This window comes from Endocarpon pusillum, assembly GCF_000464535.1.
Source record: "Endocarpon pusillum Z07020 unplaced genomic scaffold C665653, whole genome shotgun sequence".
NCBI classification, from domain to species: Eukaryota; Fungi; Ascomycota; class Eurotiomycetes; order Verrucariales; family Verrucariaceae; genus Endocarpon; species Endocarpon pusillum.
The window spans coordinates 21,628-36,317 of NW_006913444.1; the positions used below are offsets into that span (position 1 = coordinate 21,628).

General features: G+C 49.6%; 6 protein-coding genes across 6 annotated transcripts; 2 read left to right on the forward strand and 4 right to left on the reverse strand.

The window, feature by feature from the left end:
• Window positions 1-220: 220 nt before the first annotated feature.
• EPUS_07663 (uncharacterized protein) lies at window positions 221-2,054 on the forward strand (the record flags this gene model as incomplete). Its single annotated transcript, XM_007787344.1, has 5 exons — window positions 221-239; window positions 298-984; window positions 1,067-1,497; window positions 1,556-1,623; window positions 1,700-2,054. 5 exons carry the CDS (start codon window positions 221-223, stop codon window positions 2,052-2,054), a joined length of 1,560 nt encoding a protein of 519 aa, XP_007785534.1.
• Window positions 2,055-2,380: 326 nt separating this feature from the next.
• On the reverse strand, window positions 2,381-3,236 carry EPUS_07664 (uncharacterized protein; the record flags this gene model as incomplete). The annotated part of the gene is made up of 2 exons (XM_007787345.1): window positions 2,381-3,060; window positions 3,134-3,236. 2 exons carry the CDS (start codon window positions 3,234-3,236, stop codon window positions 2,381-2,383), a joined length of 783 nt encoding a protein of 260 aa, XP_007785535.1.
• Window positions 3,237-3,833: 597 nt separating this feature from the next.
• EPUS_07665 (uncharacterized protein) lies at window positions 3,834-4,750 on the forward strand (the record flags this gene model as incomplete). Its single annotated transcript, XM_007787346.1, has 4 exons — window positions 3,834-4,043; window positions 4,083-4,488; window positions 4,566-4,644; window positions 4,717-4,750. 4 exons carry the CDS (start codon window positions 3,834-3,836, stop codon window positions 4,748-4,750), a joined length of 729 nt encoding a protein of 242 aa, XP_007785536.1.
• Window positions 4,751-5,119: 369 nt separating this feature from the next.
• On the reverse strand, window positions 5,120-6,209 carry EPUS_07666 (uncharacterized protein; the record flags this gene model as incomplete). The annotated part of the gene is made up of 3 exons (XM_007787347.1): window positions 5,120-5,334; window positions 5,438-5,643; window positions 6,139-6,209. 3 exons carry the CDS (start codon window positions 6,207-6,209, stop codon window positions 5,120-5,122), a joined length of 492 nt encoding a protein of 163 aa, XP_007785537.1.
• A 1,694-nt stretch (window positions 6,210-7,903) lies between these two features.
• On the reverse strand, window positions 7,904-9,102 carry EPUS_07667 (uncharacterized protein; the record flags this gene model as incomplete). The annotated part of the gene is made up of 2 exons (XM_007787348.1): window positions 7,904-8,826; window positions 8,940-9,102. The coding sequence occupies 2 exons, from the start codon at window positions 9,100-9,102 to the stop codon at window positions 7,904-7,906; spliced, it is 1,086 nt and encodes a 361-aa protein (XP_007785538.1).
• Window positions 9,103-12,071: 2,969 nt separating this feature from the next.
• On the reverse strand, window positions 12,072-14,270 carry EPUS_07668 (uncharacterized protein; the record flags this gene model as incomplete). The annotated part of the gene is made up of 2 exons (XM_007787349.1): window positions 12,072-13,023; window positions 13,072-14,270. The coding sequence occupies 2 exons, from the start codon at window positions 14,268-14,270 to the stop codon at window positions 12,072-12,074; spliced, it is 2,151 nt and encodes a 716-aa protein (XP_007785539.1).
• Window positions 14,271-14,690: the final 420 nt, after the last annotated feature.

The window sequence follows — 14,690 nt, forward strand, 5'->3', positions numbered from 1 at the left end:
GTTTTGTTTGATTGTAACGTCGGGATGCGCAGTAAATAGAATCGTCCGTGTCCATTACTCCATCAAGTTATTCCTGGTTGAATCGTAGGGCCGAGCTTCCCAAGGCTGAGACTTGGAGGGAACCTCGTAATATTTCTTAAGAAGTTGAGATTGTCCCTTCGTAGGGATCAGTCATCTTCTGTCATCGCAAGAAGCTTCTTTTATCAAGGCAACGAACACCATGGCGCCTCTCAACAGTGGTTCATCCATCTATCACCAAACCAAAGCACTATATTGGCGGGGACTGAACTGAACAAGTCAAGGAGGCATGGCCACAGATATGGAAAGGAATAGAGACTCGTCCATACACTTCGGAGAAGCTAACACTGCCGTCTGGTGGGCAAGTGGAAAGACTTCAGCTACTTCCATCATATTTCGCACCCCAAGATGGCAGCCTTCTAAAGCTATCACCACTCGAGACCGAGGATGCAGTTTTCAGCATCCAAGAGCTGCGCCGCCCGGGTGAAGAACGTATTGTTGGGATGTTGATCATGGTACCAGCAAGCGCCAAAGAAACAGCAGAATTTCGAAACTGGGCCGGCTTATTCGTGCTGGCAGAAACCCGATTCGAACCGCTTCGACGTCTTGAAACCGCGACCAGCGACGACACCAAGGCAAGGGAAGCTGCTCGGCTAATAACGAACGTATTTGAGCAGAAGCTCCAGAATATCGCTCCGAATGACCAATGGATCACTGGAGGTGGCCGGAACTATTTCGAAGACCGCGTTTTCGGCTTCACAGAAAGACAGGCCCGCGTAGAACTCTGCCTGCCAGCTTTCCCATGCAAATCGTCTAATCCACAAAAGACCAACGGCGTATATCCCGACAGGGCCGAGAAGATCGCGCTCGACGTGCTTCGCTCTTTCACTCAGAGTGTGGCTGAGGTATACGAGCCTGGTGCAAAGATCTGGCTCATTAGCGACGGACACGTTTTTTCGGATTGCAGTAAGTGAATTACACCCTCTGGTTACGCAGGAGTGCCCTTACTTGCAATTTTCGTTCTTGTGTGCGCTGACACCTGTCGCAGTTGGCGTAGATGATGACATCGTTGACATGTATGGAGAGAAGCTTAATGAAATGAAACGAGGCGTGCTTGAGGATACGATTGACAATTCATCAATCGAATTTCTATCACTTTGGGACATCTTCTTTGCAAGTCCAGAAGTGACGAGTCTCTTCTCACGCGAATGGATCGAGAACGTCGATGTTCCTCATGTTGTAACCACGGGCCTTACCGAAGAGGCGGAACTTTGTCGCAAGCTCCTGATGTCGACTTGTTCCATCGACCCCAACGTGCTCAATGATCTGATCAAAGGCGGAGACCAATCCTTGGTAGCACTATATCGTGGCTTTGCGAGGTTCATGTTGGAGGACCTCGCTTTTCACCCAGACTGCGCTGGTAAAAGCACCAGCCAGCGCAAGAAGCTTTCCACTAAGGTAGCCGCTGAAATGATCAAGGTTAGTTGGCATGATTCCTTCGTATTTCTTCGGTCCTTGATCTGACTGTGTCTATTAGCGAAATCAAGCGTATTCAAACCTGATCGAACTGCTCTTTCCTTCAACGATACGGCTCTCTATTCACGCGTAAGTCGGAACCCTTTAGACAGCCGAGCAACGACTTCCTGGGAAAACCCAATTTACTGATGCGGAAGTGCTGCAGACATGATAATCGCGGCCCGAAGTTCGGGATCAGGCTGTTCCCCAAACCGAAAGTCCGCGCGATCGAATCCATGACTGCTCGACATGAACCCAAAACAGCCGATCTGCTGCACACGCCCACACCCTGGCATAATTGCATCATTGAGGTTGAAGGTGATCGTACCCTGTACCTAGCAAAATCACGCGTGGCCCAGGATGCTTTAGCCGGCGATGGCTACGAAGGAGCATGGATTGGCGGCGATCAGGAGAGAAGTGGGGAATATTTTCTGCGGGCGAAGCTCTGTGTACCGGACTCATGCGAGAGCCCGATGAGTGCTGGCATTGCAAGTACCCATCGGCAGCTTGTGAAAGTTTGACAAGCGAGTAGATCCGGAATGATAGTTTCTATGTTGGAGGCGTTGGTATGGGGAGTTGTCAGGGGACGCTCATTTAATGTCGTCGCGTTCGTCAGGATTACTTACATAAGAAAGGAAGATAGCTTCAGAATGTGAACAAAACCTTGAAGAGCTTCAGATGCATGGTGGCATGGATTTGATTCTAGGGTAGAATCATTCTCTCCACGCCCTTGAACTGTGATCTGTTCATGGATGGACTTAACTAAGCAATCAGATTTTTGATTGCGGGGTTCCTACCTCCGGCAATATCCGTATGACTAATCGTGGGTCTCATCCTTCCCTCCTGATCATGGCGGAGTGACGTTGAAAATACCGGCGAACGGATCCCATTTGGGATCCTGATGCCTTTCATACTCCATCAGGTTTGCAATATCAGTAGCTTCATCGTCTCCATAGACATGTTGGATGAAGGCAAATGTCACGTCAATGCCAGCACTGATACCCGAAGATGTCCAGATATTCCCATCGACAGTCCACCGTGCATGGCCTTGCCATTTGACCTTAGGACCAAGCGCGACGGTACTTGCCCAGGAACTCTTGTTGGTCGTCGCTCTTCTGCCGTTAAGTATACCAGCTTGAGCTACTAGGCCAGTACCCGTGCACACTGTGATAAGATATTGCAGTTTTGGATAGGTTGTTCTGATGTAGTCAATCATTGCGTTCAAATCCGGCGCTCTGGTTCCGAGACCGCCAGGAATTATGAGAACGTCCAGGTCTGGGGCGTCTTTTATCGTGTGAGTCGGAAGGACGCTTTGGGAGAAACTCGAGTTCCTCGGGTTCATGCCCGGAGCTCGAGGCCGAGTGGTTACTGGATCAAGAGTATTCGAGCTCGATATGAGAGAAAGATTCATCGTGTGATTTCGCGACAATATTTGGAGAGCATCGAGCGGGCCGAATACGTCCAACGTCTCGAAGGCCTGAAACAGGAGCATGCCATAATGCTTTGGTGGCGCTATGGTTTGCACTTCTGTTCAAGACTCAGCCAAAAGCGATGAGGATAGGAAGTCGAGCGAAGATCTAACGGACAAAGGGAAGCTCACCTCGATTGGACTCCGCCATAGCAACAGGACTACTGAATAGTAAGACGAAGGAGAGGATTGCTGCCAAAAGGGCGCTCAGGCTGGAGTGAGAAAGAACAGCCATGGTAGGATTCTGGGAGTTTCACAACCAGGTACCGTTACTAAATATTGTGATCTCTAGTGGCACAGATTTATCATATACCTGAGTCAGATTGGGGGAAAGTCTCAGATCTTGCTCAATATGCGCATTTCTCTGCAGCATCCCGGCAATAAATGCTAATACAGGGTGACAGCAAACGCAGATAGGTGACTGACAAGTCTCTAGCTTCACTTCTGACTTGGGCGATCCGTGACAGTTCTGCTTTCTGTGTTGATATACCTGGTCTTTTTTCCTATTTGGACAAATTCAAGGTGAAATAAGTGCTCATGCCCGCCCAGGTTGTTTTTGAGCAAGTTTTGTTTGGCGCAGCCAAAGATCCACCTGCCCACTCCACATTCACTCTCTGCCCTCTCTCTTGCCTTGGTTCACTATTATAGGTGGCCAAAATGGAAGAGGAACATTAGTCGTCGCTTGTGCAGGTTTTGCTTGTTCTCTTATGCTCGTCGTCCTCAGCACTTTGATAGTTACCACTTGGATACTTCTTAGCCGCCCTTCATCCAGCTCCAACCGCACCATAACTATTCTCCTCTCTTCGCCTTGATTCGAAACCAGATCATCGCAATGGATATGAGCACAATGACCATGTCCTCTACGGGCTCCATGATGATGACCAGCTCCGCTTCTGCAGCAGCTGCTACGAGCACAACGGCCATGCACACCGCAGGAGGTAGTGGCATGGACATGGGCGGCGGCATGGGCCCGAACGCATGCAAGATCTCGGCACGTCGATCCCTTACTTACTACCTACCGCTCATGCTACCGTTGCCTAGAGTCTGATTACTAATGCTCACCCATTTCTCTTTATTCCAGATGTTATGGAATTGGTACACAATCGACTCATGCTTCCTCGCCCGCAGCTGGCACGTACGCTCCGGCGGCGCATTCGCAGGCTCCTGCATCGGCGTTATCCTCCTAGTCATCTCACTCGAGTTGTTACGTCGTGCTCAGCGGGAGTTCGACCGCTATCTGCGGCGTTCTGATGCACAACTGAGCAGTGATAGTGAAGCTGGCGGCGTCAGCGGCAGCAGCGAATCCGGTACGGCTAAAAGCAGCAGCAAGATCAAAGTGGCCGGCTTTGGATCTTCCTCGTCGGCATGGAGCACCACCTTCGCTCCGAAAAAATTGAAGTTGTGGCAGCAAGTCGTCCGCTCTCTGCTGTACATGGTTCAATTTGCGGTCGGCTACTTCATCATGCTGCTGGCTATGTATTACAATGGTAAGTCTCAGCTCATGATCACGCCGCTCACCACGAGTCAGACTACTAATGAAGGCCTTTCCCTGCACGATCTCTAGGCTACATCATCATCTGCATCTTCATCGGCGCTTTCTTGGGTGCAATGATATTCCAATGGGACACGTACGGTGCACGCTGGTGAGTCGATTCTCTCATGAAGCCGTCCGAGGGGCACGTCTCCCGAAAGTTGTGCTAACCATTTGACGATAGTGACCCGGAGCAAAGAGATAGCTGCTGCACTTGAGCAGCAGTGATTTTTCTCAGAATTCTCGAAACCATTCGTCTAGCCCCTCCCAACTGGACAACATCATGACTCTCTGCAGCAAATATGGGCAATTGAGTATCAGGCATTTTGCATTCATTCTCAGCTCGCTTTTGCTTTCTACTTGGCTCCTCTAATCAAATGAGAATCATCCACAACTGTCTCTAGAAGTATTGAAATAGATTACCATAAGCAGAGTCAGCAGCCTCGTGAAACCATCATATCATACTCCATACTTCTCACATCGAACACTCTATCCCATCAGCCACAGCGTACAACCCGCCCATTGAGGCATTCCAATCTATTCGACTCTCTAAATCCGCTTCACCAAATCCTGCTCCCAACCCTTCCCTATTCCTTCAATTTCCTAGCCATCTCCCGAATCTCCTCCCCGAAATCAAACCCACTTTCCGCACCCGGAAACATCATCTGCACCTTCGGCCCACTTGGATCGAGAATGATCATCGAAACCATCATGTTACGCATCACTGCGTCCATGTATTTCTCCTTATTTACCTCCGGCCAGGCGTTTGCTGCTTCGCCTGTCACTACTTGGTCTGAGCGAGCTAAAACAATCCGGGAAGGTCAGCTATGCGTCTGGTTTCTGTAGGCAGGGATAGAGGAAGGGCGGGAAGGTATGAGATGGGGTGGGATGAGACGGAGACGTACGTGGCGCGCCCGGCATGCCCCGCCTTGGGTCCTCGCAGCGCGGATCAGCGAAGGCGATGGAGGGTTTCAGACTCGCCATTGACGGGGGGAGGAGCGGGGCGATGTAGTCGGTGAATGTGCGGCGGGCGAAGTCACCGGTGTGCCAGAGCATTTTGGGGGAGCGTTCCGGTTGGGCTGTGTTGAAGTTGGGGTGGGCGTATATTGTTCTGTTATTGGTGACAAGTCAGTAGGAGGGGAAATGTAATGGGCATTGCTGAACTACTAGTGGAGGATAAAGATGGAGGCGGATGATAAGGAAGTGAGGATGATATTGGGAAAGATGCGCTGGAGAGATGTTTGGAGGGTTTGGCTATTTGGGGAAAGGATGCGATGTTGGCAGAGGGCGACAGACGTCTGAGCATTGTGATAACAGGCAGACAGATGAGAAAGGCAAGATCGAGGAAAAGAGAATACATCTTGCTCAAGGAAAATGTCTGCTCATTTGCTTGGTGAGAGTATACTACTCATTGGGACAAGTGATGAACACTTTACACCCACACCCCTAGACTGGTAGTGATTTTACGCCCTCTTTGAGGGGCTACAAACTTCACTCTGTACACTGCAAGGGAAAACAAGGCCTCTCACCATGTAGCCAAAAATGGATATCAAAAGCACGTTGAAAGCTCTAACATAGATCATATTTAGCCAAACAGGTGACTTACTCAATCAGCTCCCTCGTCTTCCTTGCCAACTCAATCATCTCCTCGGGTGAAGGGTCCTGCATGCCAGGCATGATGATGGCTTTGATTCCTCTTTCTCTGTGTTGGATGCTGGAGGCAATTGAGGTGAGAAAATTTATGGTCAAGTTGACTGTTTGGGGGATGGGATGGCAGTACTCTGTACTGTCTGGGGAGAAACCCTAAACTAATTGGTGTTGAATTGCTGCCAAGCCGCTAGCCCAGTAGTCGTCACATGACCTAGGGCTATGCCGGAACAGGCATAGCGCCACCAGCCACCAGAGTAAGATCGCACTTGAACTTCGGACAGGAGTTGGATACAACTTCTGTACAAGTTACTAGATCAACCAATTGATCGAGTGCAGACATCCATAGATAGCAGAAGCAGTTTTAGCGTTACTTTCAACAATTGGGACTTTACTGTAACTGGTGATAATAGGTATTTTAGATTCAACTAACTACGACTGCTCAAGGGTAATTGGCACATGGTAAGCCAGCGGAAGCGAACAGATATTTGTGGACAAGACTGAGAAACGAATCTAACTCATAGTAACAGAGGTGTGGCCAAGGTATCTTCCCGGAATCAAGAGCCAGTCCTGCGGTGGAGAGCCAGTCCAGCAGTGGAGAGCCAGTCCGGACTGGCTCTCCCCACAAAAAGGTAAATAACGCGTGGTATTATAACGGTCTGTGACCGTGTGGCTAAAAGCACCAACCTCACCAGGGTACGCGCCAACTACGAACTAGTCAAGCTAAGGGAGATTGAGCAGGATCAGGGGTGGCCTTTGCAGAGATCCTGTACGATTAGGTGACCATCGATCACGAACTGTTCGAAGGTTGAGTGAACACCATAGGTAGTGTCGTGGTCAAAGGCGATGAGTCTTAGGAATTGCTTCAACGTGCTAAGTGATCGTGAGGACTTATCCCCTCCGTGCCCGATGCCTCAATTAGCGCGTTTGGTGAAATTTAAGCTCAAATAAGGTCGCTCACAGGACATCGTCTAACCAGCATTCAATGAATATATTATCAGACAAAATCATTTGACAAGTGAGTTAAAGCTTTGCTCTTGAAGACACTTATTCCCGAATATCTATCAAAGGCGTTCGAGCAAGCAAAAGTTGTAGCAACATCGAAATAAGGAGATCGACGACGCTAATTGAGGCATTCTACACCCCTGTTCGGGCATGGAGGGGATAGAGATGTAGCAAAACCACCCCGCTTGGCCGCGCCGGGGAATCACATGATGTCAAGGTGCCAAGTGAGCCGGCGCCGTTACGCGGCCATTACGCGGTGCCAAACCCGATCGGGACGCGGACTCGCTCTCGAGGCTGGGTCTCCTAAAGACGGAGTCCGAAAACATCACGTCTGATGGACGGATGAAGTGCTAAGATTACTATGTGGTAGCTCGTTTACCACATCAAGTTAAACGTCTCGGTCTCTCGGACATTTCTCAATTCATAGCAATTAGCTTGACGAGGATTAATGATCATCTAAGCACGGGAGGCACTTTTGGTCTTCGAATACACGAACGGAATCGCAACAGAGGAACAAATCTTGAGTGCCACTGTACACTTGTGACAATAAATATGTTCAGTTCGACAATTAATGGGGCCCTATTGGCCCAAGAAGCAAAAGGTTGCCAGACTGTTAGCCCACAGTTCAGATCCTCCCAGATTAGAACCTTTTCGCCACCTTTCTTGAAGTCCCAAGAACACCTTATGATGCAGACTCCTGCTTCTGAATACAATTGGTCTCAATCTCTATAGGACCCCCTCCCCGTACTCTCCCTCTTCGGCCGCCCGGATAAATTTGTGTGCTGAGGCATAGGAGGGACATTCATCAGATCATCCAGATAAGTGCTCGGCGCTCTGTTTCCGGTTGTAGTCGATAGATTGAGGCTACTCCTCGAATCACCAGCGCTGAGCCCTGCAGTCGATGGCCGAACATCTGGAGATTCTGGTGGACTAGGATCCAGGTGTCTCGGTGAAGCATGAATTCCCGAATGTGGCCTCAGTCTGGAAGCTCGGTCGCCAGGCTCTCCAAGAGTTGTCATGCCTGCCCCACCTCCAGGTGCTGCATTCGTGGAGGCATAGTAACCGGAAGGAAGATAGCCAGAGTTTCGGCTGCCAGGTGTCTGCATACCCGCCCCAGCCGTTGGTGAGAAGAAGAGATTGCTGTTCTCTCTAGGCTTTGAGCCAGCAGTACCTGTTCGACTGGTCGACACCAGCTTTTCTAGAGACATTGTGGACCCCATGGCTGCGGCTGAACCGTATAGACCAGACTTCCTCTTGTCACTTTTATCGTACGAGTCTCCCACTGCGGTATAGCCTTTGCTGGCGGAGCGACGGACTGAACGGTTGATTGACCATGCTACTAAGCCTCTCCATGCAATGATAACAAGAGCGAAAAATCCTAGTGCAGCGCCAACAGCGATGAAGACAGTACCTTCTGGAAGGTTGGAATGTTGCATATATGGTGCTTTTGCCGTTGGTGGCACTGACGGAGGAGGATAACTATATTGCCCAGAGAGGGTAGGAAGATCGGTAAGTTTGGGAAGGCCTGGGTTGTCGGTTGTGGTTGAGAGGCTCGGTGGTGTGCCGGTTGTTTCCACAGACGACCCAGCGAGGGATGTAAGTGGTGGAAGAGTATTGGAAGCTGTGTCTTCAGTTGACGCGTCTGATTGACTTTCAGAAGCAGATTGGCTTTCAGAAGCAGACTGGCTTTCAGAAGCAGACTCAGAAGCAGACAGAAGCAGACTCAGAAGGTTTGGGTTGGTGCAGCTGAAGAACCTGAATCTGATGCAGGCCCTGATGCAGTAGGGATAGAATTATCAGTTGAGATGGTCAAAGTTGGTAGATCCTGTGCCGCTACCCGCGAGATCCCTATTATTGTAAAAACAGCGAGGAGAAAGAGGACGGATGGCGACATGCGCCCGGATGCGGTGGAGCGCATGATGGAAGTATTGTCCAGCCTCCGCCAGTTTTATCAAACACCTGCACAAGCGACTCGAATCAAATTCTGGATGGCGCCAGTGCTCTAAGTAAACGAGCAAATCCTCCCAGTCTTGTTTATGTCGATGGAACTTTTTCGGCGAAGGATTTGGAAGTTCACTGCCCCTTGCTTGTTTGTTACCCCGATGCACGAGGCTGGTTATGCAGTTTGGAACGGAATCTGTGTCACTCGATATCGACAAAGAATAGTACGAATACAATAGACAGCCGCCGAGGCAGCATTTGATGGCAACGAAGATAATTGTAATGTTGATTTAGGTGGAAGGATAAAGGAGTTGCAGGGAGGAGTATTGGCCTGGTCAGTGTTCCCAGGTACGGGTTGGTCAAGACTAAATTTAAGTTGTCTTAGGAACGGGACTACTCCGTACGGCGACTGTTACAGGCTTAAAGGTCAGTTCAAATTTTCGGATTCCCCGTAACCCTTGCTGATCATTCTATTTCAATCTAACACTACATGTAAATGTGTACGAAGATTTACTTGAATGATTTTGATGTCGGTAAGAGAGTTTCATAAGAGGATGTCCCTAAGAGGATGTCCCTAAGAGGATGTCCCTAAGAGGATGTCCCTAAGAGGATGTCCCTAAGAGGATGTCCCTAAGAGAAAGCCGCTGAGAGGGTGTGCCTAGGAGGACGTCCTAAAGTGATCTTACACCAAAAATCATGCATATTCACGTACTACTACTAGGTAATATTATGCAGATTACCCACAATGTCCAGCGCTATCAACGACTTGATCTGCGTAATCACAACGGGACTTGGTCAAAGATACGGCATGAAAGTCCAGAGGAAAGTCAGGATATCTGCGTAGGCTAGGTGGTTCATTGGTCGACGTGATGCGCGGTCAAAAAAGAACCAAGACAAGGGCGAGACCGAAGCAAGAAAGAAAGTCAAGGGCGATAAGGTGATCCGAGAAATGTAAGATCACAATCAAGAAGTCCTAGGTTGGTACGACTGACTGTCCTCCAGTCCCCAAGTCTGGTCAAGTTTGTTCTTCGCCTACAATCAAAGTCTCGTTCCGCCATACTCGGTCCTCAGGGGTACGAATTTCTTGGGACTCGCCGTCAATCGCAAATTAGAGCTCTTCCCTACCATGATGAACTGTTTGCACGCCGAATGCATCCCTATAAGTACAGACTGTGCATGACGGAGCTCAAGCAGTTGGGACTAAAATACCGCATTGCTTTAAGAATCGCGCGGGACGAAAGTTGGAACGACTGAAGTGTGATCACAAAGGCGTTTACGCCGATGATTGCATCGTCGACAGATTGATGAAACACAAGATATACATTGCTGCAACGAATGATCGAGATTTGAAGCAGAGGATTCGGAAAATACCTGGAGGGGCCAATTATGAGCGTGGTACGGGGCAAATATGTTATTGAGAGGCTGCTGGATACACCAGAGTATTGAGTCAGACATGCATCGTCGGATGAAAAAGACCTTTGGGCTCAGAATCTTTCATTGCTGGACGACATTGAAAGACATTCGCCCGGAATTCAAGAATCACAAACGAGCCTAAGCCGGTGAATTTTCATACGCCAGATTCCTTGATAGCCTGTGGAGAGGCAGACTATACATGTCAAGATCTGCTACTCGGCTCCTACGTGAGTGAGGCTACGGCTGACCAAGGCCCCCCAAGGGAGAAGAGAAGCACGTCGTGTGAATCTCATATCATTGCAGGGACACGCTTTCCTACTCTCCCCCGAAAAAAAGCCGTGAGAGCACGCACCGACATCAATAAATGCACATGAAAACGATCTGTCCTTTGTCCCGGCTTCCCTTGAACACTGCTAGCACCAAACCAAACCAATACCCAAGCGCCACCCCGCTCATCAGTTCGGTTTCTTACCCTCTCCGCGGACGGATGCACAGTCCCCGGCACATCGTCACCAGATCCTGGATACCGATTGATCGCTTGTGGGAAAAAATGGCTCAAACATACATACATGCATGCATGACATCTCCGGGTATACCGTTATATGTGTATCACATCTCGCCGGGATTCAGTTCACTGGCCGGTGTGGGTTAAGGAGTTCTCCACCTCCTTTTCACGGAAATAAATGGGATGAGATGGGATTCAGCACGTCACGGCGGTCTGGAGTAGCTAGCTAGCTAGCTATTTAGTTCGTTAGGGAATAGATATCGTCATCAGATCACTGGCGGTGGCAGCTCGAGGGCTTTCCTGGCTTGGGGGTGGGAGGGGGGAATTAAGGCTATATGGCATGCACACATACATACCAATTCTCATCTTGTCCCTCTTGCCCGTTGCGGCTTTCTTCTTCATAATCATCCATTAACTACGAGCCTTCAATGCTCATCAGGCGGTTAGGCTAATGCATATCCATATTTGCTTTGCTCTGCGCTCATCAACACCATTCCATCCGTTCCGCCATCTCACCGTCCCGTCCCGAACCATCCACCCCGGGTCCTATTTTATCGTACACATTATTGGACCTTCCGCGCAATTCAAGTTGCATTCCAATAAATGCCAAGACGACTATTCCGCCCGTACCCATTCCAACCCCAACCAAGCGCCGGAAAATACCAAACCAAAATGAATCGTGAAGCATACTAACCCACGGATAAAATGAACTCTGTGATAAGACGAACTTGCGGCGGAAGAAAAGGCATAGCCAAGGACTGAGGTATCTGGGATCAGAAAATGAATCTTGGGGCTAAGGCGACCAAATGGGACCAAAACAACCGAAGCAAGACCGATGAACACACTGACAACCAGACCAGCGAACAAAGCAGGGCAAAGCAGAGCAAAGTAAAGCAAGGCAAGGGTATTTATGTTCAAAGTTTGCAAGTAACCAGGGAAAGACATGATGAGGACATGATGATAGTGCTCCTGCCTCAGCCTAGCATCATGTTCAAGGCTGACTGCACTCTATCTTTTCTCAATTCCCATCAGAGCTTGATAGGGGACAAGGGGTTCAAAGCTGGGAGTTTTGACTCGACGCGCACGCGAACTGTGTCAGAGTCGCTGGTTATGGTTGTTGTGGTTGTGGTTGTCGTCGTTGTGCTGGTGTTGCTTTTCGGATCCTCGGTGGAGACGCTGCTCGAATGAGTTCTGTTACCAACGGAGGAGGCATTGTCACTGCTTTTCGTGGTTGCAGGAGCTCTGGGTGCCGGTCGTGGATTATTCTGCCTCTCCTTTCGCAGCAAGTTCGGTGCTTTCTGTTGTTGCTGTTGCTGTTGTTGCTGCTGCTGCTGTTGTGGCGGTTGTTGTGGCGGCTGCTGCTGAGACTGTGGTGGGATGTTAGGATGATGCTGGCTGCTGCCTGAGGAGGAGACAGCGCGTTCATCAGGATCGTAGGATGCGGCCTGCGATTCGGCGTCTTCGCCTTCAGCCTGAACTCGGTATTCTTCCTCAAGAAATTCCTTCTCTGTCCAACACCCCTGCCAGCAGTTCTTCCAATCTTGAACGAGGAATTGAAAGCAGAAACCATCGATTCGTAGACATGGCTGGAAGCAGATACAGAGGTTGCGGTAATCCATCTTGTTCTTGTCCGCAAAAGAATGAAGTAGGCTTAGATGACAGGTGATGGCGAAGAGCAGATAGTAATTGAATGGCGGCAATTTCGAAAGTTCGTCCTTCAGCAACTGTGGAGTCTTGGTGGCCCCCATGCATTGTTCAGCAATCTTGACTTGCACCTGTTTTGGGAAGATCTCATCTGGTAGATCGCGAAGCCATGCCTTGAACATGGATCCGATTGTGTTGATGTCGTACAGCTCAGGTTCGTCGAAGAGGTTGATATCATGCTCAGTGTCAAATCGTCTTTGCCAGTGCTTTACGTCCTTGCCGCTGCCAGGAATTCGATACAGACCCTCCTCTTCACAGCCATTCATATTGAGGTAGCTACAGCCATGTCAGTAAAGCAGATAGTACGGAGGTTATTGAACTTACTCGATGCATCTCCACGGCAACGCAGGCATCCAGAACTCCGTCTTGTCCTTGGACAATTCCAACCTCTTGGCTATCCTGGTTCGCCTAGTCTGTTTGACCAGAGGCAGATTGATGGACGAACATATGTAGTTGTCATCCGTGACCAATTCTCGCTCGTGGTTACTGCCACTTCTTGTGATACGCCCAAGAAATCCTTTGCCAGCCTTTCCCAGCCTATCAGCTGCACCTCTGCCACTCTGATGAAGATTGGAGAGTAAATGTGTGCTAGCGCCTTCTTTGAAAGAATTGGAGTTCGCCAGCGAACCACCAGGTTTGTTGTTACGGGGCGGAAAATTTTCCTGGCTCCTATCCCTGGATAACTGTGGACGATCTGCGGACCTGTTCCTGTGCGCAGAACCAACTGAATCACCAAAAGCACGCTCGCGGTGGTCATTGCGGAGTGGAGCAGTCTTCATTGGTTCGGAAAATTGGGGATCCCTGTTGGAGTTTGCTGTAGACGAACTTAGATCCAGCTTCTTTGGTGCAGATGGCTTGGGTCGGGTTTGGTCATCCGTCTTGATTGATCTAGTTCTATTGAGTATACCGAACCGTGGCTTGGGCTTCTTTGAAGCCACATTTGGTGAGGCGCCCCCTTCTGATGGTTGCGTAGATATGTCAGAACCGGACATCTTGTGATCAGACGACTGGTCTCTTTGCATCTCGGGCGCTTTGACATTCTTCAATAGATCTGAGTTCGAACCTCTGTCCTTCGAAGAGTAGACCCCTCTTTCCTTTGAACTTGTTCGACCTCTTCCATTTGTTCGATCTGTGTCAGCTACTTCCGCTGCGGTTTGGTCAAGTGATTGCAATCGATGGGAGGACTTTGAAGCCATCAGGTTAGAAAAGAACGACCTTGAGGCATCCCGACCATGTTTGGGAGATGCCCTTGGAGGCGAAGGAGGGTATTGTGGTATTGTGGTTACTTTCGGTGAGACTAGTCCATTGTCTCCAGTGCTGCCTTTGCCCGCTTTGTCTGTGCTATTTTGACCCGACGGATTTTCAAATTTTTCTTGGAAGACAGGCGATCCTGGATTCGATCGGGCGGATCTCGATGATCTGGGGCTGAGAGTTGAAGGGCTTATGTGCTGAGTATGGTCGGGTTCTGTCGGGTCGTTGGTTGCATTGAGGTTCAACGCCGGAGGTACTGGTGACTTTGGCATGTTACAGACAAAAACGGTCCCAGCTCTCACAGTGTCGCCAGCAGACGGCCGTGGCCAGGTATGGGGTTGCAGGCAAATTGCTCGGCGTGAAGTAATTTCGTATGCGGCAGTGATCGATCTGGAGTTGGCATACAGCAGTCAGTGATATTCGAACAGGACGGCTCTGCCGTGAAGAGAAATTTCATCAAACCAGTTATATGGGAGTGTGTATAGATTTCTACGGCTTTTATCCACTGGCGTCAATTGTCCCAGCTGAGACAACTACAGGGCCATGGTAGCACGGAAAAAATGAATCATCCTGGGATAGCGTACCTTTTTGAGCAGACAGACCATTAAAGCCGAGACAGGCTGCAGTTTCGTGAGTGGGCTCTTCTTTGACGTGTGGAGTCCTTTGTGTTGATAGTATGAACCCTACCACCG